The 26,926-nt window shown below is 43.8% G+C and overlaps 1 protein-coding gene across 1 annotated transcript; it reads right to left on the reverse strand.

The window, feature by feature from the left end:
• Nucleotides 1–4,566: 4,566 nt before the first annotated feature.
• Nucleotides 4,567–24,657, reverse strand: LOC119458947 (uncharacterized). The gene is made up of 5 exons (XM_049670836.1): nucleotides 24,539–24,657; nucleotides 22,286–22,415; nucleotides 21,066–21,211; nucleotides 16,004–16,136; nucleotides 4,567–4,922 (listed from the first exon to the last, which is right to left on the reverse strand). The coding sequence occupies exons 1-5, from the start codon at nucleotides 24,591–24,593 to the stop codon at nucleotides 4,664–4,666; spliced, it is 723 nt and encodes a 240-aa protein (XP_049526793.1). The 5' UTR covers nucleotides 24,594–24,657; the 3' UTR covers nucleotides 4,567–4,663.
• Between the last annotated feature and the right edge of the window lie 2,269 nt (nucleotides 24,658–26,926).

Consider the following 26,926-nt stretch of genomic DNA (forward strand, 5'->3'; position numbering starts at 1 on the left):
CGCCGTGACGAATGCGTCAATACCGAGCGACGACCGCGGGAAGGCGCATGTAAGACGCACCACCTACGCGGAGCGCCGATCGGGGATAATGTTTCAGACGGACCACGTGCGAAGATCTCCGAAAGGGGTTAAACAAACGCTGCAAGGAACCGACACCTACGCAAACACTGCGACGGCTGTGGCCGACCTTGACCGCGCGCGCGCGCGCTTTGTGGGTGTTATGACGTCAATTTCAGCTTCTGCCGGCGGCCGCTTGGAGGCAAGGTGCAACAAAAAATCACAAAAAAGATGTTTCTCATTCTTTTTTACAAAGCAGCTTGTTGTGTTCGTCATTTTCAACAGTTCAACTTTTGTTCCAACGCAAAAAACCACCCGCCAACTTTGTGTCCGTATCCCTTTAATTATTTCCCGCGTGCAAGCCAGCGCGTTGAGGTGCTTGGAGATGTATTGCGGTCTTTGCCGTCATCGACAATTACACATAGAGATATTGATTTCTTTAGTTTTAGTACGTTTTCCGAAGTACATTACTAACATTCAATGTACGTTTTTTCTTTGCATAAGAATTTTAACTGCAGGTGGGGAAATATATCTAGACATATTCGTGTTCCCATCGCACAGACTGGTGCGCAGAAGCAGCTGTATTCTAAGACCTCAAGTTAGATTGCTTTACTTGCTTAAACGAATTGTTATACAGCTATGCAGACCCTCATCATTTGTGCCATCGTTAATATCACACGCAATAGCCACTGTAGTACCATTCGGTGCGGGGCTTTTTCAGCAAAGATCCGCATCTGTCACATCGTGCGAAGAGGCCGAGGCCTAGCGGCAACGCCGACAAAACCACGTAGTTCAAAAGCGTGAAGCGAGCGCACATCGTGCCCGCCTTCTGGTTCAACATTGCAGCACGTGCAGATGCCCACCACAGTTTGAAAGAACCACCGCGTTAAGCATGAAATCTCTTTAGCTCCCGTTGACGGCTACCTTCAAGTGACCTTAAGCTAAAAGCCAGAGCCGTTATCCGGGCACTGAAAACGAGAGCATGCCGGCAAGGTACGGGAACAAAACGAGATCATCCGGGCAACCAGTGAAAACTTAACAAAATGTGGTCTCTGGCCCCCAGGCCTTTGTATAGGGCCGCATTAGATAGTTACTCTCCAAACAAGTTAAAAAAAGAGAGAGAGAGAGAACTTTAATGAAAAGAATGGCTCAATGGCCAAGTTAAAGAAAATATTGCTTCCGAGTTCTTCCTAATGTTTGTTCACAATATCACTCAAGCTGTAACTTCTAGTATGCTGAAGTTTTATTTGTCATTTCCAATAGCGACGTCCAAATGCAGATACAGGGGACCTAAGGTCACACATTTGCAGCAGACCACTGCGATGCGACAAGAATAAATAGTCACAGACCTGCGCGGCACACGCAGCACAGTAACAGCGTAAGCTGGTTGAGCGGCGCAAGAGTAGCTCCAATTTCGGCACCACGCACAAGGTCTTCGTGGCAAACTGTCTTCGCCTCGATTTTGACGAGAACTATCTGAACTGTCCGCCCGGCGTCGACGGCGTGCTGCGGCTTGTAATGCTATCGGCACAGCAGTCTGCTGAGCCGGATGATGCCTGGTTGTAGCCGCGCACGTAGCTCTACGATTCGCTTCTTCAGCAGCGATTCCTACCTTGCGAGGAAACGCCATAACGTGTACCGAAGAGGTACCCAGAATACGTCGCGCACATCTAACATTATGATAGCATTCATTGCGCGCGTCGTCTGAATGGCATCGCGTCTGAATCGCGTCTCTTCGCACGCGGCGGTTGCAGGCTCATTAAGTAGATGGCGCCACCATACTGGCGGAGGCTCAGGTCGTCTGCGCCTGCGCGCCTGTCGTATAAAGGTAATTTTTTTTCTGCCTGATAGCAAGTGCTTGCGTGGTTCACTGGTAAAGTATCCGACTCTCCCGCAGCGGGCCTGGGCCATTTCCGGCGATAGCGGTTACGAGGCGGCGGCAGGATCATCGCGACCAGAAACGGCTATTGGAATGAGCCCATAACAGCTTACCCTGTAAAAGTGGCGGTAGAAGCTGAGCACGTTGGACTATTGCTAGAAAAAACGCTGTTGAAGGTGGCGGCACCACAGGCAGCAAAAGACGCCGTATAGCAGCAGTTTCATGCTTACATCTACTCTGGATTACGGGAGAGCCAGCAGTTTTTGTATAGGCGTCATGACACGATCACAAGGTAGATAGCCGAGGCTTATTAGATACGCAGTAACGGTGACGTTTGTGTAAGCATGACAACGGTATCATTGTTGAAAGAAGAGATGGATCTCATGCACACCCCGTGATAAGGTATGCAGGGTGTCCTCTTTAGATGGGCAAAATTTTTCAAAAATTGCCTGTGTCAAATAGCACAATTCTAATCCTTGATCTAAATTACCCAATATAATCTGGCAAACACTTGATTTCAGCCAAAAAAGGGAACAGGCTGGCTTCAGGAAGCGACGGATCCAATCAGGAAGCGATATTCTACGATGGATACGATCCATGTCATCTATGAAGTAATCGAGAAATCTACGGGGTACAATCCACCTCGTCGTCGTTATATAACTGCACTTGCGAGAACAAGAAAATCGTCTCAGGCCTGAGATGTTTCGCTTAACATTTGATATTTATCGGTATGCAGTGTCATTTTTAACACGAAAGTGTTTTATGCCGGGGTCCACCAAGACTTCACTGACGTATTTCCGTCACGGAAATACGTCACACGAACATACACGAACATAATACAAAGAAAGAAACCAGAAGAAAAAGTTCCACAAACATGCAAAATTTGGAAATCGAACCCACGACCTCTCGGTCCGCGACGATAGATCGCCGAGCGTTTAACCCATTGCGCCACAAACGCATTTGCAGAGAGCTACACAGACGCGCTTTATATATCTAACACTCCTCCGTGTACCCGCGCTCTTGCTCGGGGCGGTGCCGCCGCCTACGAGCAGAAAAGAGAAGTACTGCATTAAGACACTAACGCGCACCGACAGTGAACGCTTCGGTGGTCTCAGCACTACGACGCCTCGATGCCAGCATTCGAAGGGACGCTGGCATCAAGAAGCACTACCAACGCGTTCTCGCAGAAGCACTACTAGGTGGCGTTCACCGTACTCAGCACAGCGGAGCGTGGCCTCCGCAATTAGCTCTGAAAATGTTTCTGAAGTTGATCGCGGAGGCTGCAATTTACAACGCGCTGTACGCGCTGATTTGACTCGGTGACGATTCAGTTACGTGCTTTGTCTTGCGCGTTGTATTAGTGTGTCAGTTACGTGCTTCGTCTTTCGCATTGTGCTAGCGTGTGCAGCGTAGTGCAGCTTCCATATGCACGACGGTTGCTCATGGTCATCTACGTTGGTAGTCGTGATGGAGGAGACGTGCCACCAGGCGTCAGCGTGGGTGCATCAACGCCTAAGGGCGCTTTAGCCACAAAACACCAATAGACATTATATATCAATGTGCAATAAACATTACACTACTTCTGTGAAGACACGTTTCACTTTCGTGTTCTATACCGATTCCTATATAAGAGGGATCAACCACCTTTTTTATTTAACAGCACTACTGCGTTTAAAATAGTTCGAAAATTCCTATCACGGTTGCAGTAATATTTCTGTTGTGTTTTTTCGCTGCAAGATATATTTCAAGTGATGTTGCTTCACAGATGCTTGCGATAAGCTTGCAAGCACTGGCATTTTTTGAAGGCAGGCGATGCTTGCAATGGCAAGTTAGCTCTATTCAATGTCTGATAGAATGAATGAAATGGGTGCCCGTTAATATCTGACGGCCGCTTTACACTGCAAATGTTGTGAACGATACAACGGCAGGCGAGGTGCGATTCGTGGTTCGTGCTATACGTGCACGCTTACCTCTGTGACCCCTGTTGTTCTCCTCCTGCGACAGCGTACACTAAAAGAAAACGTTAATATACTGTGATTTTATGAGTAAATGAAACGATCAAATATATTCCGCTGAGACAAATACGACGAAACACGGCGAATAACCTAAGCACAGGAAGCCGAGATGAAGTCTTTATAAGCACTTCTGTACGCAGTACGCAGGACTTACACACAACGATGAATCAGCATTTTGGTGCACCGCCTTGGTGTGACGTGATGCCTGCGTCTTCTTGAACCTTCACTAGTGCATCGTTCTAGTGTTTTACGTCCACTCGGAGACTGAAAGAAAGCGCACCATGTCCTTCTCGTTCCTGCTTACTAGGGCTGCTTATATCGGAACTGCGCAAGTTTTGTTTTTGAAAGCAGATGTCGAGTTGAAAGTGCAGTAATCTTGCAACTTGTGGGATTGTTTGATATGCGCGACATATTCAGAATAAGAATGTTTTCCTTATTAAATGAGCGAGAAGAGCTTTCCTAAAGAAGTTTGAATCTTTGGCATAAATACGACATGCGAAATCGACGTGTATGACCGTTTATTTTAAACAAGGTTAGACAGAGTAGCGGGTTTAAAAACCACTGCAGGTTCTTGCCATGCAATTTCTGGTCATTCGGAGGAAAGTGCACACAAATGGTGCCTAAGTCCTTGATCGATGTAGAAGCTGAGAGCTTGCATCTTTCTCGTCACCCACCAAACATGAGGGGTGTACAAAGTATGTTGGGTAAGGGGCTAGCTTTTGCGTCTAATGCTGCCAGCTATTTCCAAGAGGAGCTCTACCGTGTTGACGATCCGCCGATCCTTGGCACCAAGCTCTGGCAACTCAGGTAGGGCCCTGCAGCCTTCCGAACCCTTCGTGTACTTGCCACAGACCAGGGTTAGCGTTTCACCGAACATCTGCTCGATGACTCCAAACATGAAATCCTTGGAGCCGACGGTCTCGCATGACGCCAGGGCGTCGCCGATGCAGTCCAGCGTGTCGTAGTTCGAGCTGCGATGCAAGAGCATTGTAGTACAACATATCAGGGAACGACTGATAGAAAGAGCGAGTGAGCGAGTGATAGATGTTTGACCTCGAGATCAAGTTTTCCGTATCGTACGAATGGGAATTGAGGTACGCGCCCAGACGGCTTTATATAATCCGTGCAAATATAGTTCGGTGTATTCGGTTAGCCTCTGCTCCTGTTCCCCACAATGAAATCGAAAGAAGAAACAGAAAAGGTATGCCTATCTCATGTTGGAAAATGTGAAAGCTCCGTATTGAAGAACTATTAGACACGGGGTTTATAAATGAGGCAGAACTTTAATTGGAGATAGTAATTTTAGTTTTTCAGCTTCTGACTACAACTAGCACAAATAAATTAGCACAGAATGCGAAAGCTGAAGAAGGGAAAGAAAACATTCGCGGTAGTTTGCATTTGAAGACAGGGTAAACATTATTGTGCGACAAACATCTGAGATATGTAGTAGGCATTCTTTGTGTGAACACAAATTTTGCACTATTATATGAATTCGATTGACGAATTTATTACATCTATCTCTTCGTGCTTCCATTGTTTTGGTGGCACTTTGACGGCGATTTATAATTTTACAGACTGCGGCTAGCCCTTCGTAATGGCTGTAAGCAGGCATAGATAAAAATATAATGACACAAAACACTAAGTTTCACATTAACTGAAACAAACTTTTTGTACAAAATAACCCAATGTAGGGTGAAGTATTTCTGGGTCAAACATTGTTAAAACCTTGAAGCAGGACACTGGACACTTATATGAGAGAATGTTTGTTCCATGATTATATTTAAAATCTTTCCGTATTCACATTAGGATTAGCCCCATCACATAAGCCCCGTATGTACTCTAGTACATACGGGGCTGTTTCTTGACATTAAATAAAATTATACCTAAGAAAAAAACAATTTAAGCAATGATTTCATATCTCGAACTCGTGCAGAGCAGGAATTGATGCGAGCATATGTGTAAGTCCATCAGAATTAACTTCTTGCGGTAAAATACACGTGACGAAGCCTGACTGAAGCACGCAAGGTCCTCAAAATCTGCGAATGAAATTCTGAGCCCGTGTTCGCAAAATGCTCTTCTGTTAGACTTGTTTGTAAGAGGAAATCTGAATCAATCCTGATGTTCCATATATAATTAGCGAAGATATTGAGAAAATTGCAAAGGTCATGTACAAACCAAAATGCATTGTGGATTCGGCATCTGATCTTTTTAAATATAGCATATTTCACGTTAGGATATTTCTTAGGGGAATCTTAACAGGCACTTTATTTACGTGGTTCCAATAATGAAACCACCAGATTAAGAAGAGTTCAGAGATCAAAAGTAGGTCTGCTTTGCTTTCTGTTATACCATTGTCGTCTGCCCATCTCCTTTTGATCTGCTTAATGCTCGCCGTATGGTTACTAAAATAAAGATTCGCCTACTACAGCCACTGGATAATTAGACTCACGCACCTGCGAAAATGCGCAGCTTGGAGCTGGCCTTGCGAAACACTGAGCTTGGTGCAACATTCACGCTTTCAAACTTTGTGCGGGGTTCGACCATGCAGACATCAAGAGTGGTTGCGTGTGTTCGTCTTTGTTATAGGCCACATCAAACACTATACGCTACTGGCGAAAACAATCTTGAAGGTGTGCACAATTTTTTTTTCAGGAGAATGCTTTCTCACTGACCGCCCTCCCTCTTTTCTGTATTTGGTATGTGCGTTCCTAGCCTCTTTCGTGGGCTGAACTGCACGATTTTACAGACTAAAGGTGTGGGCAGTTCCAATTGGCATGCGCAGTCTAAACATCTTGGTCGATACTGTAGGCAGTGCAGCCTAAAATGTGCGCCGTAGACGTAGGTGCGTGAAGTATAAGAATTCCGGTCAACTACGAAGACCGCGCAGCAAATATATTTTGGCAGTCCAACGCTTCTTCTATTCCCCTTACGTGCGGGGAGAAGCGATAAAGTGCTATGCGCAGTAACACCGCCCCCTTTTCGCCTCCAACTCGTCCAAGAAGACATTGTCTTCGATATAGTTCAACTAGAGGTAAATATTATTCGAAGTATTCTTGTAATAGGTTAAGAAATACCGGAACAGCAGGCTATTATAATGTATGAAACGCAACTCAGGAAAGATTGAAAAAAAAGGAGAAAACAGGACGAGAATTACAACCTGCACTTATCACCACGAACCTCAGCCCCGGAAGCACATTCTGTTTAATTCGGTACGATGGTCATACCAGGTTGGTAGAATCAAACACAACTCTTATCTATTATAACTGGAAGTCAAATTGGCTTATAAGCTTAATGAATGAAAAGTTTAACAAACAAAGGGCATTCAGACATCCAAACTAACACATTACCTTAATAAGTGGAATGCACCAGATCAAACTCGCACTTAAGGCAGTCCTTGACATCAATCTCAAAGAAGTGTTGAGAGGAAGTGTCGATATTTCGATCGGGCACACAAGCAGTCAAGCAACCAAGACAACCGTGTCCCCTGAATAACCTGCTGCATGGCGCAGTAAACGGGTTGACAGCCGCAAGAACTGCTCAAGTCTGCTGTATTATGAAAGCCATTTGCAGCGGGGACACAGTCCCCCATGGGCTGTGTTTTCGCGGCTTAAGCCCAATCACGGTCAATCCGCCCGTCCGCTCCGCCGGCGTCCGCCCGTGTCCGCCCTAATGCGGATGGCTGTCCGGTCGTTTAGACGTGCTATCGACAAGCGTTCACCACTTTGTCATCCTTATGCCTGCTCGTCTCTCATTGGCTGGTTCGAGGCGGACGGCGTTGGGCGTCTTCTCGGCAAACATGGCGCTTGCTCGAAGCGGAGCGAAGCGGGGACGCGAGGCCTAAGCTACAGTGGCGTCAAAAACAGTCTATGTTTCTCGTTTTTGGGATTTTACTAGAGGTATTCAGCATCCGCGGAGATGGTCTCCGAAGGCCACAAGCCGGTGTACCCTTCCAGGCCTCATCAGTGCACGTGATCGCACGTAGAAACATGCAGAGCGCAGGAAATGTGTTGTGTTTACGCGAGCGTCGGAATAAATATTTGAAGCGGTTGAGTTGCGGTGTTTTGCTTGTGCATTGCAAACGATAAATCCATCACATACACGTGCTTTATGAGCACGACACATTTTCAGGGCGTGGTGAAATGAAAAGTTTCCGAACGGCTCAGCCAGTGTACGCGACTTGAATGTGTTCTGTGTATGCGGTTCCTTTCCGTGAAGTGGTGAACGCCATTCCTTTAGAACTTCCAGAAGTTGTGGTATGATCAGTAACGATAAGTTTTTATCGCCTCCTTGTCACTGTCATTCGTTGTGTGCTATACTGCGTGTGAGCTGTTTGATGGCAGCGATGCCTCATGGTGACCGCGACGTCCGAGGTGTGTTCTTGCGGTTACGAAATGTGTACCGAAGATACAAGTTGTGATATTTTGTACGATGTGTCTCAGCGGTATTAGGCCGTAAAAGTGCCCTTTGAGACCGCAGCTCTTAATGGCCCGTTCCTGGGGCGAACGTCGGCGAAGGCGTAACCGAGCGAACGAGCACAACAGCGAAAGATGAAAGAAAGACGCGAGCCACGAACAGCGGAGATCAAATAGTGCGGCCCCTTCAGTGACCTGCGCGCGGAAAACTGGTTTCATGTGGACCGCGCGACAGCTCGATAAGTACTCGTAGCTCGCATGCGCCGGGATCCTAGGTTTCGGACTATCATCTGCTCGCGTCAGCTCTCGCTCGCGTTTGTTTAGGTTTGCTTGGTTTGGTCTCGTTCGCGCTTGTTTCGATTGTCATGGTTTGCGATCGCTTTGTAATCTGATTGTATGCGCGACGCGAATCGTGTAGTACTTTCTAGAAGCCAAGCGGCACCAGCGATTACACTGGAACCTTCGACTAGTCACGGATGAAAGCGGCGCTCTTTACCCGCAAATTAGATAAACGACAATTTCCGACTCTGTGACATGTATTCCTCAAATTCTTGGCCTCAGTATATCGCGAAATGAAAACATGTATAGAGCTGCGCTGAAATTTCGCATTTGGGAGTATCATAATCATCTCGGGAGTATCATTTGGGAGTATCATATCATAATTTTTTGTGCGTTGTGGGTGGGATCAGAAGTGAACTGAGCATAAGAGTTGTTGATCGCGTTTTCTTATGTAAACCCACGATAGAGAAGCACTATCACACCGGTCTTTTCTGTTTCGTACATTTGTCGCTTGCTTCAAAAGTTGTTACGGCACTTTTGAAGATGCTTCTATCGGTGAGGGGAATTTATGGAACATCATATTATTTGCATATGTCAAGGCATACGGCACTGTCGTGAGATATGGAATTGCCTGACCACACTAATGTCATGAATGTCAGCGCTGGTTTTTATCATGTGGACATTGTTGTGAATAGCCGGAATTTCTTGCTTAGACGAATAGCCTTATTGTTTGTGATGCAAGCGGCTTGCACACCCAAGAACCCTAACTGCTTAGTTTCTGCTCGTGACTAAGCACAGTCTGTTTGTGAAGACACCTGTAGAATTATAGATGAATTCGTTTTATGTAAGAACTGGGCACCTCCTTCTGATTAAGTACAAATTTACGTTTCCTGACATAAAGTAATACGCATGTAAAAATAAACAGGTAAGACTGAACAATGATTATATACGAGGTCCTGCTAGCAGCCAGCAGAATCACATGAAATAAATTTTGCCTAGAGTTCTTCCTCACTGGCTAGCCATTGTCATGTTACTAACGCAGACAGAATAAGATAAACAAAAGTTTACCGTTAGTTGGTACATCCACCCTATTTCATTCTGAGGTTCGTGTCACCTGTTTTTGCACGAGCCTTCAGTTTAATGCAAACAATGTTTATCACAAGTGCCCGCGATATCTGCCTGGGAAGTGCTTCATTTTTATCCTCTTTTTCAATCTGCTCAGAGAGAGAGAGAATGAACTTTATGCAAATGAACACGCGAGCGTAGGTAGCTCCTCCTCACTGCACTGGGTGGTCCCCTCAGTCCAGTAGTCCGGCGGCATTAGCTGCCTTTCTCGCTCGGTTGACCAGGTTGAGCTGGTCCGTCGAGTGGGAGCCGGACAGCGCTGTCGACAGTCATTAGCAAATAATGTGCGCTAAACTGACTTATGCCTGAAACGTATGTTCAGTAAGTGTTTTTCCGGTGCACATTCATTTAGCTGTAGCCGTACTGTTACCAATCATTCGTGGATGTAGGATGTTGGACGCTATAAGTGCCCATCTCGCTGATCATAATTTTGCACAGGCAACGGATCCACTCACAAACTGAACCGTTTTCAGCTGCGCTGCCACATTATGGAAAGAGGCGCCTCACCTCTTGCCATTCGTTAGCATGTTTATGGCCACAGTGCATTGCGCCTGAGAACACAGCTGCTCTCACAATATAAAGTGTGAATATTGGCTGTCCTAATAATATTCTGAACACAAGTTTTCGCACACAGTGTCAGCATTAGTTATGTGATCGAAGCTAGCCAATGACGACGAACTGTTGGCAAAATTTTAAGTGGCTCTGCCGGCAGAATGTCTGCTCCCTGTATCACACTGTGTTGGTCAGTTCACTGAATTTTTCTTAGCGAACACAAATTTACCACCCCGCCAGCTGATATTGCCAAACCTCCAATTTAGGTCCATACACATCGATACTTCTTCATTTTGTCATATATGGGAATGATACCCACGCCCAGCTTAGATTAGCAACATCAGCCTAATTTATGCACGCATTTGAGTTGCTGTGTCTGAGAAAAAAATCATTGCCTAAATAACAGGCATTAGTCCGGTACAAAAAGGTTGTTCGTATTTATGTCTTGATTGTATTAGTTGTGCTGTTCAGTTGACGCACACAGTAACACGAAATCACAAAGTGTATGCGTAATTTGCGTTTACGTGCAGGTGTGTTTGATTGAAACAGCACAACTTCAAATATCAAGACATGTCGCAGCAACTAGACCCCATCAAATATGTTATTACGGTAATGAGATGGTCTTATTTAAGTTTTATCACGTGGTGCAGATACATTTCAAATCTCCGCGTAATCCTCTGTATGGGCGGTATCGGCTGCATTTGAGTGTTTTAGAGCAATGACACTACCTAAGGCATCGGCTTTTTATTTAGGCTTTGCCATCGCCTGTTAGAGAGGTCTTGTTGATTATGCAATCTAAACAACTCATATAAAGGTTTGTGTTTGCTATACCAACATTGAAATACTGAACGCAGCTACACTACGTTGTAAACTAGTGAATTCAATTCCACTGATCATTGGTCAGTCATACATGGTGACTGCATTTGGTGCCATAAGTTGTTCTAGGCTCATTTTTACTTGGGTCTTTCGATGAAATCAAACTGTCAATTTAGTGGAAAGCCTCCACTGACCCAATAGCTCCACGACCAATTCCTGAATGCTTTTGACTAAGCAGAGTGTCTGCGGAAACGATGTATGATACATCACTTCAGCTACACCAATAACCATAAAGCTGAACCTGCAACATGTAGCTAAGTCATTGATATATGCAGAGGAAGATGTTGCACGCATGCAGCCGTCACTCATCCCTTGAACTGTGAATGACCCAAACCTTCGTGAGCATATCAGTCACAACCGTGCGACAACACAAGTGGGAGCAAGTAGAATTGTTCCACCATCTCAGCTCGTTTGTCATGACGCTCTAGCCGGCCGGTTTCTTGTTTATATTGTATGGACTTTCTGTTTTATAAATTCACAGGTTTCATAACATTTACTGCACTAATGAAGGCACATCACAGATACCTCTGCTGATGGAGGTATGTGTTCAAGTAGAGCAGAGACAACTTATGGGTAAGTTAAAAAAATATACACGTAGAACTAGGTGGAAGAAAGTATTTTGACATTAGAAGATATACCACCGCCAATGAATGCACATTCAGAACATGCAATAAGTGACATGTGTGGAAAATGGAGACGGGGCGCCGAAAACCTGCTTGCGTTTTGAATATTGATGTGAAGAAAAATTCCAGTCGGCACTTTTGTCTACTGTGCCGGAGGACAGAGTATCAAACGAAAGGTGCAAAACGGATATTGTATGTAGTAATTCATAAGGATGTGCTGCTCAAGTTGCACCAAACATAGCTGTCAGTACGCCGAGCGTCGGACAAGTGACCATGTGTATGTCTGACATGACAAAAATTTTTTGCGCTTATCATTCTGAGCTCTAAATGGGAAATGCATGCTTTTCCAGCGGCAAATAGTGCATATACTTATGCTAGAAATGCACCGCAATGAGCTTATGTAGCAAAAAATATGTGTTCCTAGTGTTATGTTGATTTTCATGGTGTTTCAGTTTACTTAATAGTTTTGAATTGACAGATTGCTTCGCATGTTTATAGCTAAAAGAAACCACAGAGAAAACCTCAGCAAACTTCCTACATTGTGACTGCGAGGTCCGATCGCGAGCATATGTGTGGTGTTCTTCTGGTCCATCATTGTGGACTTGGATATAAATGTAAAATGTCACACCAGCAAAGCTGAGCATCCACCCTTACATTTAAATGCTATTTTGAATGCTAGGCAGTTATGCTTATAAACACATTCTGACAGGAAATCTGCACCCCCCAATTTAAGCGCGATGAAAAGGGGTGTTTGTGCATAGCCCAGCTGTTCTAGCGTGCCTGGAGTAATACAACAGCGTTTAGTGACACGGTATATTTCGAGCGTGGCAGTGAACAACTAGTAAGAAAGCGGCTGATACTAAGCTCACCCATATGTAAGCACATTTATTATCTAAGCCACGCGCAGAGTGGCTGTCAGTGTGCCAAATTACAGCAGCTTTGCTTTGACAATTTATTTAACTGCACACACACAGCGCTGCAATAAAGTTTGTAGAAGGGTGAGCAATGCGGCAAGGAATAATAGGTTATTTCTGATGTGTGGATTTGAGTATTACATTTGAATTCATACCCAATTCACCTGTATGCAAGTTTTCTTCTGGAACAATTTTACGTATGGTACAGAGGCTGAACCACTGTGGACTCTTGACTGCAAATTTCTGTGCAGTCTTTCACAGTGCACATGGGGGTACCATTCATTTGTCTACTAGAATAGTGAACAGATAATGGAGCACACCAATCTTGCAGTTTTATGCAGAACACCTTGGGCATTATTCACAAAGTTGAACCCAAGGAACTATTCGCCGGTTTGTTATGAATATAAAATTGGCACTAAATCGTTTCCTCACTCTTTGTGTGGACATAGTATCAAGAGTAGTGTGCGGGGCTGTCTTCCGCCATATGAGCCTTCATTTCATTGTCATGTGCATGTTAAAGCAGCTACTTATTAAGAATAACAAACACAAAACCACATAATTCAAATTTTTCACTGCACGGGAGATCATTGAACTCGCTGCGAAGCTCAGTGACTTGATAATCTTGGTTTGCTGCCAAATGAAATACAGGTACTGGCCAACCGCTTATGTTATGCTATCCAGTTATTTATTTTCGTAAAATATGCCTCTGCATCAGCTAACTAGGTTGTTACTACATAAATACATAAACTACACGCTCTCCATGCCCAACTCACTCAAATAACCTGAGTTGAGCTTACAATAGTTGACTTATCATTTGCATCCTGTGTGAGCTTACTTTCTTTATAAATAGAGTAATCAAAATAGAACACGCGTGTATGATGCAGACCGTATCAAACAGTCTCAAATCAACCATCCTTGTTTGCTGGCATGGCTGAGAGAGGTAGCATGACTGTCATGTCACTGCTTAATTTTTGTGGCCTTTAGTATACTGTTGTACATTGTTTAAAAGCCAAATTAGGTATGACCAAGTAATAAAGGGGAACATATTGGCCACCTAGGCAGGTAACGAAGAATGTAATTATCTGATTGCACTCGAAATAAGTTGTCTTATCAGCAATGCATTTATTATTTGCTTTCAAATAAATATTCTCCTTGAAAACAACCCGAACATATGTCTGCATGAGGTAACCACTATGCGTACATGTTGCTTTTTGCCAGTCATATTGAATTGTATACTGAATGCTTAACCTTCGTTTCCTTGCTGCATCAAGTTAATCACTTATCCACAACCTTTTGACAAATGGTCAAAACTTCATCCACGACTGAGTACATCTTCTAAGGTTTTATTTTGTTTGGATAGTTTACAAGCAGCAAGTATTAAACTCCTAAGAGGCATGTTTTATGTCGCACTTCGTCTTGGTGGTTTTATCTATATGAAAAAAATGAAAATGAATTTCATGCATCCAATTGCTTTTCGCACACTCTTAAATTTGGTAGAGTGAAAAAAAAAGCATGAACAAGGGAATGCAAGCATATCAGCAAGCTCTACTTTGAGCCTCACACGTGTGCTCAGTGGTAAAGAGGGCTGTCTTTTCGACCTACGCAGCCGCATTCCGCAACATTTGTTCGTGTGTTCCGTGTTCTTGCAAGCTGTCACTACCACTACAGAAACTGCTCCATTGCGCCGAACACGGGGATTTTGGACAAATCACTTTCGGTGATACTATCGCTTTCACGCGATGTAGAACGCGGCAAGTAGGATGATTCGAGAGGTTTCGCTCAACCAGCCAAGGCAGCGCCCACTGAAACTGATCGTCTGAGAATACGTTCCATGTTGCGGTATGATGCGATTGCATTACATTTTTAAAACGCGAAGCCGAGAAAATGGCTGGGCAGTGTTTCGAACAAGGATGGCGGCTCTAATTGACGGTGCAGGAGTCGACGCTATCCTTCTTGCGGGCAACCGCCCCTGTCCGCACGCGGGCGGACACGGGCAGAACGGACGGGTGGATTGACCGTGTTTTGGCCATTAGTTCGCGTTGAAGCGAGCCGCAGCGCGAAGGTCAATTCGCTCGCTGCTGCGGCCGTGCTTGTTCACCCTAGTGTTCTCAGAGCGAGTTTCCGCGGTCATCGAGTGAGATGTGTTAGGTTCGTTCGTGCGCACGTGACACCGTGCTTGTTCATTTAGCTGGTATGTCTATGTTTACAAATTTATAAGGTCGATAAATCTACTATTCTTATTGCCTATGCTGCCCACTAGTTTACTATTACAATCGATGCTTCGCCTTACGGTCTAAACTGCGACCTTCTTTTTTCTAAGCCCAACAAAGATAAACTTCAATGCGTATGCTTTCTTTTTCAAAAATATTGTACCCACCAGCCAAAACATTTTTGGAAGCAAATGATAACTCAATAAATACGTTTCGCTGCATTAATACGGAACAAAACTATCACCTTCTATAGACTCGGCGGAGAGTCAACAGAGGAGTTCACTGCACTGCACGGTCCCTGCATTAGAGGAAAAAAGTTGCCGCAAACATAGGCTCTGGTATTCTACTTTCTCAAACTGCTCCTATACTATAGCGAAGAGGTTGGTTTAATGTTGATCACGTGGACATCTTTTGGGTCATACGAAATCTTTGTGTACGAGAGCCTTCTGGATCTCCCTTTCAGCCAAATTTCAGTGTGTCATCCATTTGTGCACGGCTGAACATTTTGGGTGGTTAGTTTGGGTGACAGTTTTAAACCAATCTTACGTGTCGTTCAAAGCGGAGATTTCGTTGCCCTTTCAGCTATTCAGGTACATTCGCCGCTTAGCACATGGTACAGTAGTACCTTGAAACCTTTTACCAAAAGCACTTTTTGTATCAGTTCAGTTATCCGATATATAGAACTTTCTTCTGAGTGGAACTTAATTTTAACAGATATATTTCGCACATTGTTGAGAACAACAAATCTCCATCCATGTGCTCCTGTTCCTATGGTTCAGCCTTTTCTGCGCTCAATTTTTGATTGCGGCGATTCAACAAGCTTAAAAATGACGTATGTAAAACGTGCCAGGCGATATCTGTGGTGAGGTTTTCCGACAGCTAAATGAGAGTGAATAATTTTGTCGCAGATTTAACAATTATGCACATTTTACACGTAAGCTAGAAACAAACAAGTCAAAGCATTTCAGTGTCAATAGAGATCCTGTCAGCATCTCAACAGCAGAATGTCACTCCTAGCTTTTCAAAGCAATTGCGTGCACTGGATTAAAAAAAATACTGACCAGCACGCATAGTGAATAACTTCATTGGCTGGACCCTTGACAATAGCGCGTTCCAGATGATTGTGGAAGCCCTTGAAGCACTTATGGATTTTTTCACCGTGAGCATTCAGGCATTTGACGTCTCTCTGGTACTCTGGTGGGAGAATTGAATAAAACAAAGAAAACCAAATTATTAATGCACTTCTGTAGGTTTTTGATGATGATGATGACGATTAGTGTGGTTTAATGGCGCAAGGGCCACAGAAGGCCAAAGAGGGCCAGGTTCTTGTGCCTTGCTTTTCTGTAGTTAAAAATATATGCGGGGTCTCTATTTTACTTGCTATAAATATTAGTACAAATAATTTTAGCGCAGTAATAGTGGTAGAAGTACATTCAGGACACGTTAAATTTCATAACACAACATTATAATGATAACCGGCACTCAATAAGTTATCAGTAATATCAGCGAAAGCATGGAGGTTTTTAATATCTTAGGTCAAGCCTAAATTTGTCATCATCTGGAGCAAACTTTACTATAGTTACCCGTGGGTAATTGCGGGACCAGGCGTCATGTACCAGCCTGTGTAACATGACGCATGTCATTGTGGTTAAGCGTATATTTCATCTGTAAGTGTTTATCACATTAATACAAGCTGTTGACCTACTCAACAATAATCAGAAGAGCCAAGCCCGCGCGGTTCTTGCAGTTATTTAACAGAGGAGCATGCGTGTTGTTCGCTACAACTGCGGTAATGTGAGCCCTCATGATGGTTACCTTGTTGAAATTAAATTAATGGTCTAGAGCGAGTGCTGCTACCATTTGCTACATAAAAAACACGCATTGCTTCCGTGTTCTCAATAGTACTGGAATGAAAAAGACAGACATGACAAAACAGAGCGGTGGTCAGATGCCAGGGAAATAAAACTAAATACATGCATATAATCCGGAGAAGCAAACAACAAGCAAAACAACAAGCAACGGCTGCAGTGGAAAAGAAAGGAATCAGCAGAACAATAATTTTACCCGTATGTAAGCAGCGCAGCTGATTAGAAAAAAAATCTATACAGTTTGCAATGCTTAGTTTTTTCTGGCTTATTTGTTATTTAATAAATAATGTGACCCTAGGCAAATAGTGCATGAAAGAGCCAGCTATCCAGTTGTTAAAAATAAACTCCAGTGACTAGGGAATGTTAAAATGCACAAACGGTCAAGATACAAAGGCCCATACAAAAAATCGTTAAGTACAACAGCACAAAACTCGCGCATAGCCTGCGGTAATAAATGTACAGTAAGAGCAAGATGTAGCGCCCGCACGCTAACTCGCATTCATAGCGCTCATCGGCAGGACAATCACTAACTGTGCAGCCACTACGAGACGAAAAAAGAAAGACAGAACATTGCAACAGCGAAAAATAAAGTAGAATTATATATGTTACTTGTGAGGCATTGGAGTACACTTCACAAAAGTAAGGAGGAAACATGAGTGCACGTTCACTTGATCGTGCACGAAGTCAGATTATGAAAACATTCATGAGCAATTGTCGTGAAAGCAGACTGTATAATATCACTGTCTATTACAAAGTAATGAAGGTCTGTCACGCTATGTATTTATTTGTCCTCGCATGACCCGAGGCCTATAACCTTGTCCACGAATAAAATAAGTCTATCCAGCCGGTTCACTAGGTTGCGCAGGGAAGCTCGCTGCCACTCATATTGCAAGAAATTCCACAGAGGCATCCGGTGTGCTACTCTGTATGCAAGCAACTGCCAGACGTCTTTATTATCCTGCGCTGGAAGTAAGATGGGTAGGGCGCTTCTAAGCGTAGACGATAAATTACCTTGTTATGTAAGAAGTATCGACACGTTTTCACTTCCTTGAGTGCCAAATGACTCAATCCTGAATGGCTGAGAATTTCGCCTCGTCGCCAAATCGCATGGCATCACAGTTTACATGAAAACTGCTTTGCATTTGATCTCGTATAAACAATATGAGTCAAGGCATCCAAGGTATATGTGCCGCATCGGCCAATCTGGCAATACATACATGACCTCATATTCACCTAAAGCTGACTTGATGACCAGTCAAGGAAGCAATCTGTAGGGTTTTTGAGATTTTATGAGGTAATAAACAACTATTATTGTAATAGTGCGATGTAGTTAGTGTCTGCAGAGGCGTCCTCGACTACGAGTAGACTATTCATCTGCCAAGGGAAACAGTTCGCAGCATGAACATCACAGCTTGCAAAAAAAAGCAGCTTCGGCCTAAGAGCCATCTGGAGAAGTCTGGTGCGACATTCGGTAACTGTGGCTCATACACGCTGAGAGGCGATAAATGCCGCCGTCATGCAGCATATTCAATAGCACCAAGAAATGTGACACAGTTCCGATCAATTGGAATACCTGTAATGTTGCTCTTTTCAAGAATCCTGACAAGCTGCGTAGTTGCTGTCACATTTCCGGCAAATAAATTTGAGCACCATGCATCAATGAAGTTATGCAGAAGATGGCGCAGATGAGTCTTCAGTGACTGCAGGAAACTAGCTTCACTGATGCATGTTACGCATGCTATGTAACTTCACTGACGCATGCTACATAACTTAACCGACGCATGCTACATAACTTCACTGATGCATGTTACTCAAATGTATTCGCCTGAAATCTGACAGCGACTCCGCAGGCTTGTCTGGATTCTGGAAAGGCGCAACATTAGAGGTATTCCAATTGATCGGAATTGTGTCACATTTCTTGGTGTTATTGTATAAGCTGCATGACCCGATGACCACCACTTCAAGACATCTCGTACGCGACCGCACCAAGGCCAGCGGAGCTTTTACTTCTTATCCATTGGAGCATAAACTACATCTATGCGACGCAAAACCCCACGCCGGGAGCCGTATTTGGCTGAATTTTGGCTAACGTCACAGGTACAATCGCCCTGTGTTATACAAAACTCGACAAGAAAACTTTGGAGCTTTTAAGCACACACACACACACACACACACACACACACACACACACACACAGACACACACACACACACACACACACACACACACACACACACACACACACACACACACACACACACACACACACACACGCACGCACATACTACACATAGCTGTATATATGCAAAGTAAATGACAATATTTCAATGAGGTCAAGAAATTGCAGGTAATCTAAAATGGTCTTCGTAGCATTGGATACTGAAGTTGCGCTGGTTCAAACATGTCCCCCGCTGGAGGAGTGATCCACAAGGTAAGTTTATCGCAGATAGAAGTGGGATGCTGAAAAATTGTAAGGCGCCAACCATGAGCCAGTTAGGTTATATAAATCCGTCCGAACATCGTAACCAGAATACAGTTGCAATCTTGACTGCGGTACTTTCAATCAGTTTTAAATTACATTGTTGCTTCCATCTCCAACTAAATCCTTAACAATCAATGAAGCAGCCAGTGAGCGAGCGAGTGTTCAGTTCCACTCCTTACAAATTAAGCAATGCGAAAAGGACTTGTGATGAAAAGCACTTATGATGTAATGTTCCAGTTCCGCATGCCATGCGACCTTGACAGGCGAGCACTTGTGCTTCTGTACATCGTGCAGGTTTTAATGTAGGGAACACCCAAAATTTTAACATTGTGGAGATGTTACCGACGTTAGCAGTGTTAGCATGACCGAACTGTCAGCAACGATTTCAACACTGATTTTTCCACAAACCATAAGCTCGTTATCGGTCAATGAATGCCAAAAAATTGAAACTATTGCATTCTCAGTAAACCAGTTTTCGTAAACATGCCTGTGCAATCAACTGAATAAAACAAAGAGCAGTGAAGTAATAAGTTCCGTCTACCACAAACGTATGGGGAGTTGCTAGGGGACGAGCAAGCAGAGCAGTCAAGTGTGAATACTGCCTTTTGTGTTTTTGAAAAAAAAATTATTGATTTCTACGTGCCAAAACAACGATTTCACTAAGACGCGCGCCGTAGTGGGGACTCTGCATTTATTTTTACCACCATGGGTTCGCTATTGTGCACCCAATGCACAATACAATGGCGCTTTTGCATTTTGTCCCGATCGAAATGCGGCCGCCGTGGCCAACTTATTTGATCCGGCGACTTCGTGCTTAGCCGCACAGGGCCGTAGCCACCACGGCGGGTATTTTTGAATGACGGAATGTTGGTGCAAATTTGTAAGGACTCATATTAATGAAAAGAAAGCGTGCGCACACGGACACAAGTTTAATTGAATGAACACGACAGAACAAACGCCGAATAGGATCTGAAAGGTCGAACAGTGTCGGAAAAGACAGATGTCATAAAGCGTTTCTGCACATGCTCAAGGAAAGGCATCGCGAACCAGTCAATCATGCACACGTGCAGACACTCCCGAAGGATAACTGTTTACGCTTGACATTTCCTGCTTCTGCAAGGTAATATTCGTGGGCTGGATTACGCACGGGCCACCGCTAATAATGACGTGCCATGCTTCAATCGTAAGGGACACTTCGCTCTTATGTTTATACCTTATAATGTTTGCAAATCTTGTACACTCGAAATCACAACCATGTAACGATGTGTTACACGCTGTTCCACCGGTCAACGAACCTTCATGTTCAAATAATCTTTGATTGATTGTCAACTGTGTCGTTAGTATTAAGTGATTTTTCAACTAAATGAGTAATTTCTGCAAGTGACAGACAAAGTAACGTGATTTACGTTGGAATAGAGCGTGGATCGTTGTTCTCAAAAGTGATATTTATAAGAGATACGCACACTATGTAGAGTACAGCACTCAGGCGAATCAAACATTAAAGTGGGACCGCATTGCGTCCAGTGCCTTCAGCACCACCGGCGGGTGCTGAGACACCGTGCTGATGCATTGTAGCATGCATTGAAATTGAGTGTCCTTGAGCCTAATTTCGACCACATTTGGTCCCCCAGCAGTCACCCATTGCTCATCTGTGGCGCGAAAGGTGCCGGCTTCCACACGCGTTGCTTGTCGCGTTTGAATCGGTGAACACTGTAGGTGCTAAATAAAACGGAGATGGAGAGAGAAAGGAAGGGTGCAGAGCGAGAGATGTACCTGTGTATGGATCTGAGCCCACGTTGCAGATAGCCTCGGTGTTCTCTTCCAGCGCCTGCACTGCAACAAGTGCCGCGGCACGGGATATGCCCTCGGTGCAGTTGTTGATGAACTTCAGGTTGCACGATATTTGTACCTTGTGTAACCTACAAGTGCGGCACACATAGCTGTCAATATCAGTATCAATATCAACGAAGGGGGATGCGGCGGGAGGGAGGAAGATAACAGGGCTGCCGTCTGACGCATCACCTCTCCGAGGTCACAAAATCTCGCCAATGATATTCTTAGCTTTAGGATACCGGCTCCCTTCTTCAATCCTCAGTGATGAGAAAGGGTTATGAGACCGTACGCCTCGGGATATGAGTTCAGCTGTCGTGTTAATTCTTCACTACCAAGTGTAGGAGATGCTAAACCTCACAAAAGAACGTGACAAGACAGAGGAACGAGGTCTTAGGAACACAAAGCATCCCGAAAAAAAGAGCTTCACAGGAAGATTGAGGCGAAGTGATGAGCACTAGTCAATGAAAATATATCATGGACTAAAAACTACCTTTCTTCAAAGGGAATTCATCTAAGTTGCGGCGGAGACAAGTCTCTTCGTCGAAACATTGGCTCCAGTTTGACGGTTTGTCACCCACCCAACAGGAGGGACAAACACATGTTGAGAGAAAGGTATATACAGCGTGTTTCATCGAACATTTTCAAACGTTTTAAAGGTTGCCTGTGGCAGATGGCACAATTCTTGTTCATGAGCTGGTCTACTCGAAGAGGCGGAGATTACTTGCACAAAAAATTGAAATTCATAATCAATTCATCAACAAACATTCACTAATTAGGTTTATAATTAATTACCTTACGGCTCATATTGCAATTTACAAATTCTAACCATGGAGTTTGGAAGGCGGATTCACTTGTAACTTATTCTCAGCATGACACCAGTTTCGAGAAATTAATTTCTGAACCTTGTCAATGATTTTGTACTGATATGAAAAGCTGTGTCACAATTAGCGTCCGTATTCTGACTTCTTTGGTACATCACTGAGTACGACCATATTAAAAAGCGATTCGCACACTGAGCAGCTCGTAAATAGATGTGTCGGCCAATACTAACAGACGCTCTGTTAGCGAAGGCCGCCAGCTAATAACAGAGCTCTTACGATCAAGATGCTCTATAAATACGTCCCCAAGTTCCTTTCAGTGAACAAATACGATTCACTCACTTGCACCCTTCATCGAACTCATTCCCGGACTCGTGTAGGTGTGGGCTCGTGACGTATGGAATGTAGTCTTGGCCACACGCGCGCAAGGTTTCCACCTTGCAGCCAGCGTTTAGCCGTAGCTGGCACGTGCCTGTAAGGAAATGACGAAGAAGAGGAGGCCACGAGCCACCATCATAATTGTTATATTAGACCGTTGTAGCCTGGCCACTGCTGAACAGGGGCCATCGGAATTGACTCAAACTGCGTCAGCTTCTATGTCACCCTAGTATAGATCGCTTACGGCCCAACTTCATGGGCACGACTATCTTGGGCACGTGACCGCGCAGTCATTGGGCGATTCTGGCTTCCCCTTCCAGATAATAGAAACATGCTCAGTTAATGAAGGAAAGACCTGTTCTTGCTTTCTGGGTGCGTTGTTATTCGCCACTGATTCAACGATTTTCACCAAAACCACAAGCGGAATTGAAGTACTGGTGATAAGCTAGACGCGGCCTGTTGTTAACCTGCTCGCGGTGAGCGAAAACTCCAAGTCGACGCATGTGCGTCCTCCGATGAAGCTATACCCGATTGCGGAGTTTCCTCGTAGCAGCAGGCACCTCTTACCACCTCAGTACTATGTACTTCGTCATGACGGTAATTATGTGCAAGCAATGTGTCGATAATATTTTTGCAGTGCCATTAAAAAATGTACTGCTGTTGTTTTCACTACCTGTCGCAACCATCAATGCTTTTGAACATGCACAGACTGATAGTGCCCAGAGATCTTTATTTTTATTTATTCAATACTGTGGACTCAAAGTCCCAGCAGGGTGCACAATACAAATACAAATACAAACAAAGCAGCAAAAGCCAAAGCAAATAGCAGAAAAAGAGCAATGCCGATGCAGGGTCAAAAATGGTAACTCTCAATCTGATCACTTGTCTCAGTAATGCAATTCCAATCATGTATGGTCCTTGGAAAATAGGAAAATCTAAGCAGGTCAGTGCGAGCAAAATATGGCGTCAACGCGTTTTGTTGGTGGTGTCAGGTGGGTCTGCTAGTTAAGGGTGATAAATACGGTGATAGATCTAGAGCTTGCTTGTTATTCAAAAGCTGGGAAAGAAATTCTATTCTAAATGGTTGCCTTTGTGCCTGTAAATGTGGTATGCCATCAGCTTGCATTAAATTAGAGGGTGACTCTAACGCGGAAATTTTGTTATGCATAAGCAACGACAACTTGAAATGCATACGCAACGACAGCAGTCATACATATATATATATATATATATATATATATATATATATATATATATAGTAGTAACTGGATTTTTTCAATGGGCCAAGCGTATTTAGGAAAATCAGAAGCACAACTTCGCGGTTATCTAGGGTTTATTATTTTCCCAACAGTTTCGGTCGGTGGACGGACCTTTTTCAAGGGATACAGGAAGATCTTGCAACAGTCTTTTTATATCTTCAGGTAGAGAGAGAAGGCGCCAAACAAAGGTGAGAAAGGAGAGTTAGAGAGATATATAACAAAGTTGAACATGCAAAAAAAAAAGGATGGAGAGTTAAAGGAAAGACCCCAAGACCTGGTCGTGCCAGACAAAGCAGAGGGCAAGGTCGCTGTTAAGCGTGTTTCACATGCACAATTGACGGACACGCCTGTCATGTTAAGTTGAACAAGGTCGCTGTTAAGCGTGTTTCACATGCACAATTGACGGACACGCCTGTCATGTTAAGTTGAACATGTTCAACTTAACATGACAGGCGTGTCCGTCAATTGTGCATGTGAAACACGCTTAACAGCGACCTTGCCCTCTGCTTTGTCTGGCACGACCAGGTCTTGGGGTCTTTCCTTTAACTCTCCATCCTTTTTTTTTTTTTTGCATGTTCAACTTTGTTATATATCTCGCTATCTCTCATTTCTCACCTTTGTTTGGCGCCTTCTCTCTCTACCTGAAGATATAAAAAGACTGTTGCAAGATCTTCCTGTATCCCTTGAAAAAGGTCGGTCCACCGACCGAAACTGTTGGGAAAATAATAAACCCTAGATAACCGCGAAGTTGTGCTTCTGATTCTCATATATATATATATATATATATGTGGGTTTGGTAACTTAGGTACGTTATTATTATACTAGTTTACAGGTCCCCAAATTAGTCGTTCGAATAAAAACAGGATAGAATTTAAAGTCTGCTCTGAAAGGGCATTCGTGCTTCAGTGAAGGAAATTCAGTGAACGAATACCTAGAGCACTTGACGAAGAAAACTCACCAAGCAGCGGTGTCACCAGAAGAATGAGAAAGCAATAACCACGACTTGAAGCCATGATGGGACAGGTGTGGCGTCGCGTAGTGTTGTATTCAAAGTGACCGGCAGTCGCAAGTCTCGGGAATGTTATCGCATAGTCCGCAAGAAAAAAACAAAAAAATAAATAAATAGCGGAGAGAAAGAGATCTGCAGTGAAGGTCAATGCCGTCACCGCGCTGCTACTATTGTGGGACGCTAGAGGCTTTCAGGCGGTCACGTTATTTCCGCTTAGGATGGACGCGAAAAGAGGGAGGGAGTGAGAGAAAGAAGTAAGCTAGTCAAGGAAGGCGACGAACTTGTTTATACCTCTAGTCAAACGAAAAATGCGCATGCGTACTTGGAAGTAGCGTGTGCTTAGCGGAGGCAGGAGACGGCGACCTCTCGGCGAGTCTTCTGGCTACGGGAATCGCCAAGTTATGGCAGAAGATTCGAAGTAGGGACGCCACTGCGTCAAATCACGCGTGTTCTCGTCATGCGCACGTTTTGCGGCGCGTGGTCGTTATGTTATAAAAGCATTACATCCGCTAATCGTTTTGTTATGATACTGGCAAGCACTCTCTTAAATGGGATTTTAGAAGTGCTTTTGTTGGTCGCAATCAGTGGCAAGGAAGCGACACGCAATTTAACCGGTCAGCGGTAGGGCTACTCACGGTAATAGTAGTTAGAGTATAAAAATGTCTCGTGAAAGAAAAAAAAAAAAGAAAGAGCGGAGGCAAAAAAAAAAAAAAAGCCGACAGATCCCATGCCCTGAGGAAATCGATGTTATGCAACGCAGTGTACGGGGAGCCTACCAAGTTAACGAAACGACCATGAGAGCACAAAGACGTAGGCGGCTGATTCATGACCTAAATAACACATATGCCGTGATATTCATGCATGATGTAACATTTATGTTCTTGATACACTCTTGTCATGCTATGCCAATTTTGGTACCTACCAAGTTATCGAAACGACATAGCACCAAGCCGTAGGCGGTTGTTTCATTACCTACATGACGCACATGTCATAGTATTCATGTCATGACCTATCATTTATGGTCCTTATAGACTCTTGTCATACTATGCCACTTTTGACACCTATCAAGTTAACGAAGTGACCATGAAAGCACCAAGACGCATGCGGATGTTTCAAGACCCGCATGATGCGCATGTCATGAAATTCGTGTCATGACCTATCATATATATTCGTCATACACTCTTGTCATACTATGCCACTTTTGGTATCTACCAAATTAACGAAACGACCATGAGAGCACCCAGACGCAGGCGGCTAGGTAGATAGATAGATGGATAGATAGATAGATAGATAAATAGATAGATAGAAGAATGGGTGGATGGATGGATGAATTGATGGATGCATAGATAGATGGATAGAAAGAGGGATAGATAGATAAGTGGATGGATGGATGAATTGATGGATGCGTAGATAGATGGATGGATAGATAGAGGGATAGATAGATAGATAAACTCTCTGAAAGTGGCAAATGTTCGCCAAGAAATGCTTCGCACATAAAAGGAGCTGAAATGTGGCAATTTTAGTAGCATACCTTTGCTGCTTCTTACTTTTTCTGTAGTTTCGCTAACAGTTTCCGTTCGTCGCTTCTTTCGGTTGATTTCCAGAAAAAGTGTTGTTGCAGAGTTAACTGTCTTATAAAAATGCCTTTCACTCTCTCATGATTACCGCTCTCAGACATTACAAAAGAGTGAAATGCTGTGACTGTAACACATCGTACAAGTACAGATGATCACGCTTCATAGAATACATGAAAAGCAACAAGACACCTTCCATTACGTGACACATCCAAGCATCAACTTTACCAATATGTCAACCATGCTCTGCATGGCATAACTGGCCTGGCGAACAACTGTATCTTTTAAAACAGAAATTATTACTTATTTGCTATTGCCTCCGCTATCTGTCTTCCTACACTTACGTGCTTGATAAAGCTATCGCACGTATGTTTTTTAGGATAGTAAATAAGAACGAAAATAATTTCGCTCAAGGTATTTGTGACAAATTTTTAACTTTGCCCTACATGGACCAATTCCGTATAATCATGAAGTCTTTCAGGGCAAACCTGTAAAAAACGATTATTAAATTAAAGAAATTGCAATTTACACGCCTAGAAATAGTAAATATAAAAATTCTGATGATGAGCAGTGATGATGTTTTCAAGTTAATGGTTGAATAAATATTTCATTCAGTCATCACTTTTACGTCCACACGTGCCAAAACATCATCCGAGAGAAGCCGGCAGTGGAGGGCTCCGTATTAATTTGGACCGCCGTACATATAATTTAGCAATGATGCCTAAATATAAGAGCAGGAGCTCTTTTGTATCGCCTACCAGTC

The sequence above is a fragment of the Dermacentor silvarum genome, chromosome 7 (assembly GCF_013339745.2).
Source record: "Dermacentor silvarum isolate Dsil-2018 chromosome 7, BIME_Dsil_1.4, whole genome shotgun sequence".
In the NCBI taxonomy this organism is placed as follows: domain Eukaryota; kingdom Metazoa; phylum Arthropoda; class Arachnida; order Ixodida; family Ixodidae; genus Dermacentor; species Dermacentor silvarum.

What these genes read in the sequence shown, in the direction of transcription:
- LOC119458947 (XM_049670836.1), bottom strand. Translation starts at nt 24,593, where the DNA reads ATGGCTTCAAGTCGTGGTTATTGCTTTCTCATTCTTCTGGTGACACCG. An exon ending in TCTGGTGACACCGCTGCTTG is followed by an intron (nt 22,416 to 24,538) that starts GTGAGTTTTCTT and finishes ATTTCCTTACAG; the next exon opens with GCACGTGCCAGCTACGGCTA. An exon ending in GTTATTCACTATGCGTGCTG is followed by an intron (nt 4,923 to 16,003) that starts GTCAGTATTTTT and finishes CTTGCATCGCAG; the next exon opens with CTCGAACTACGACACGCTGG.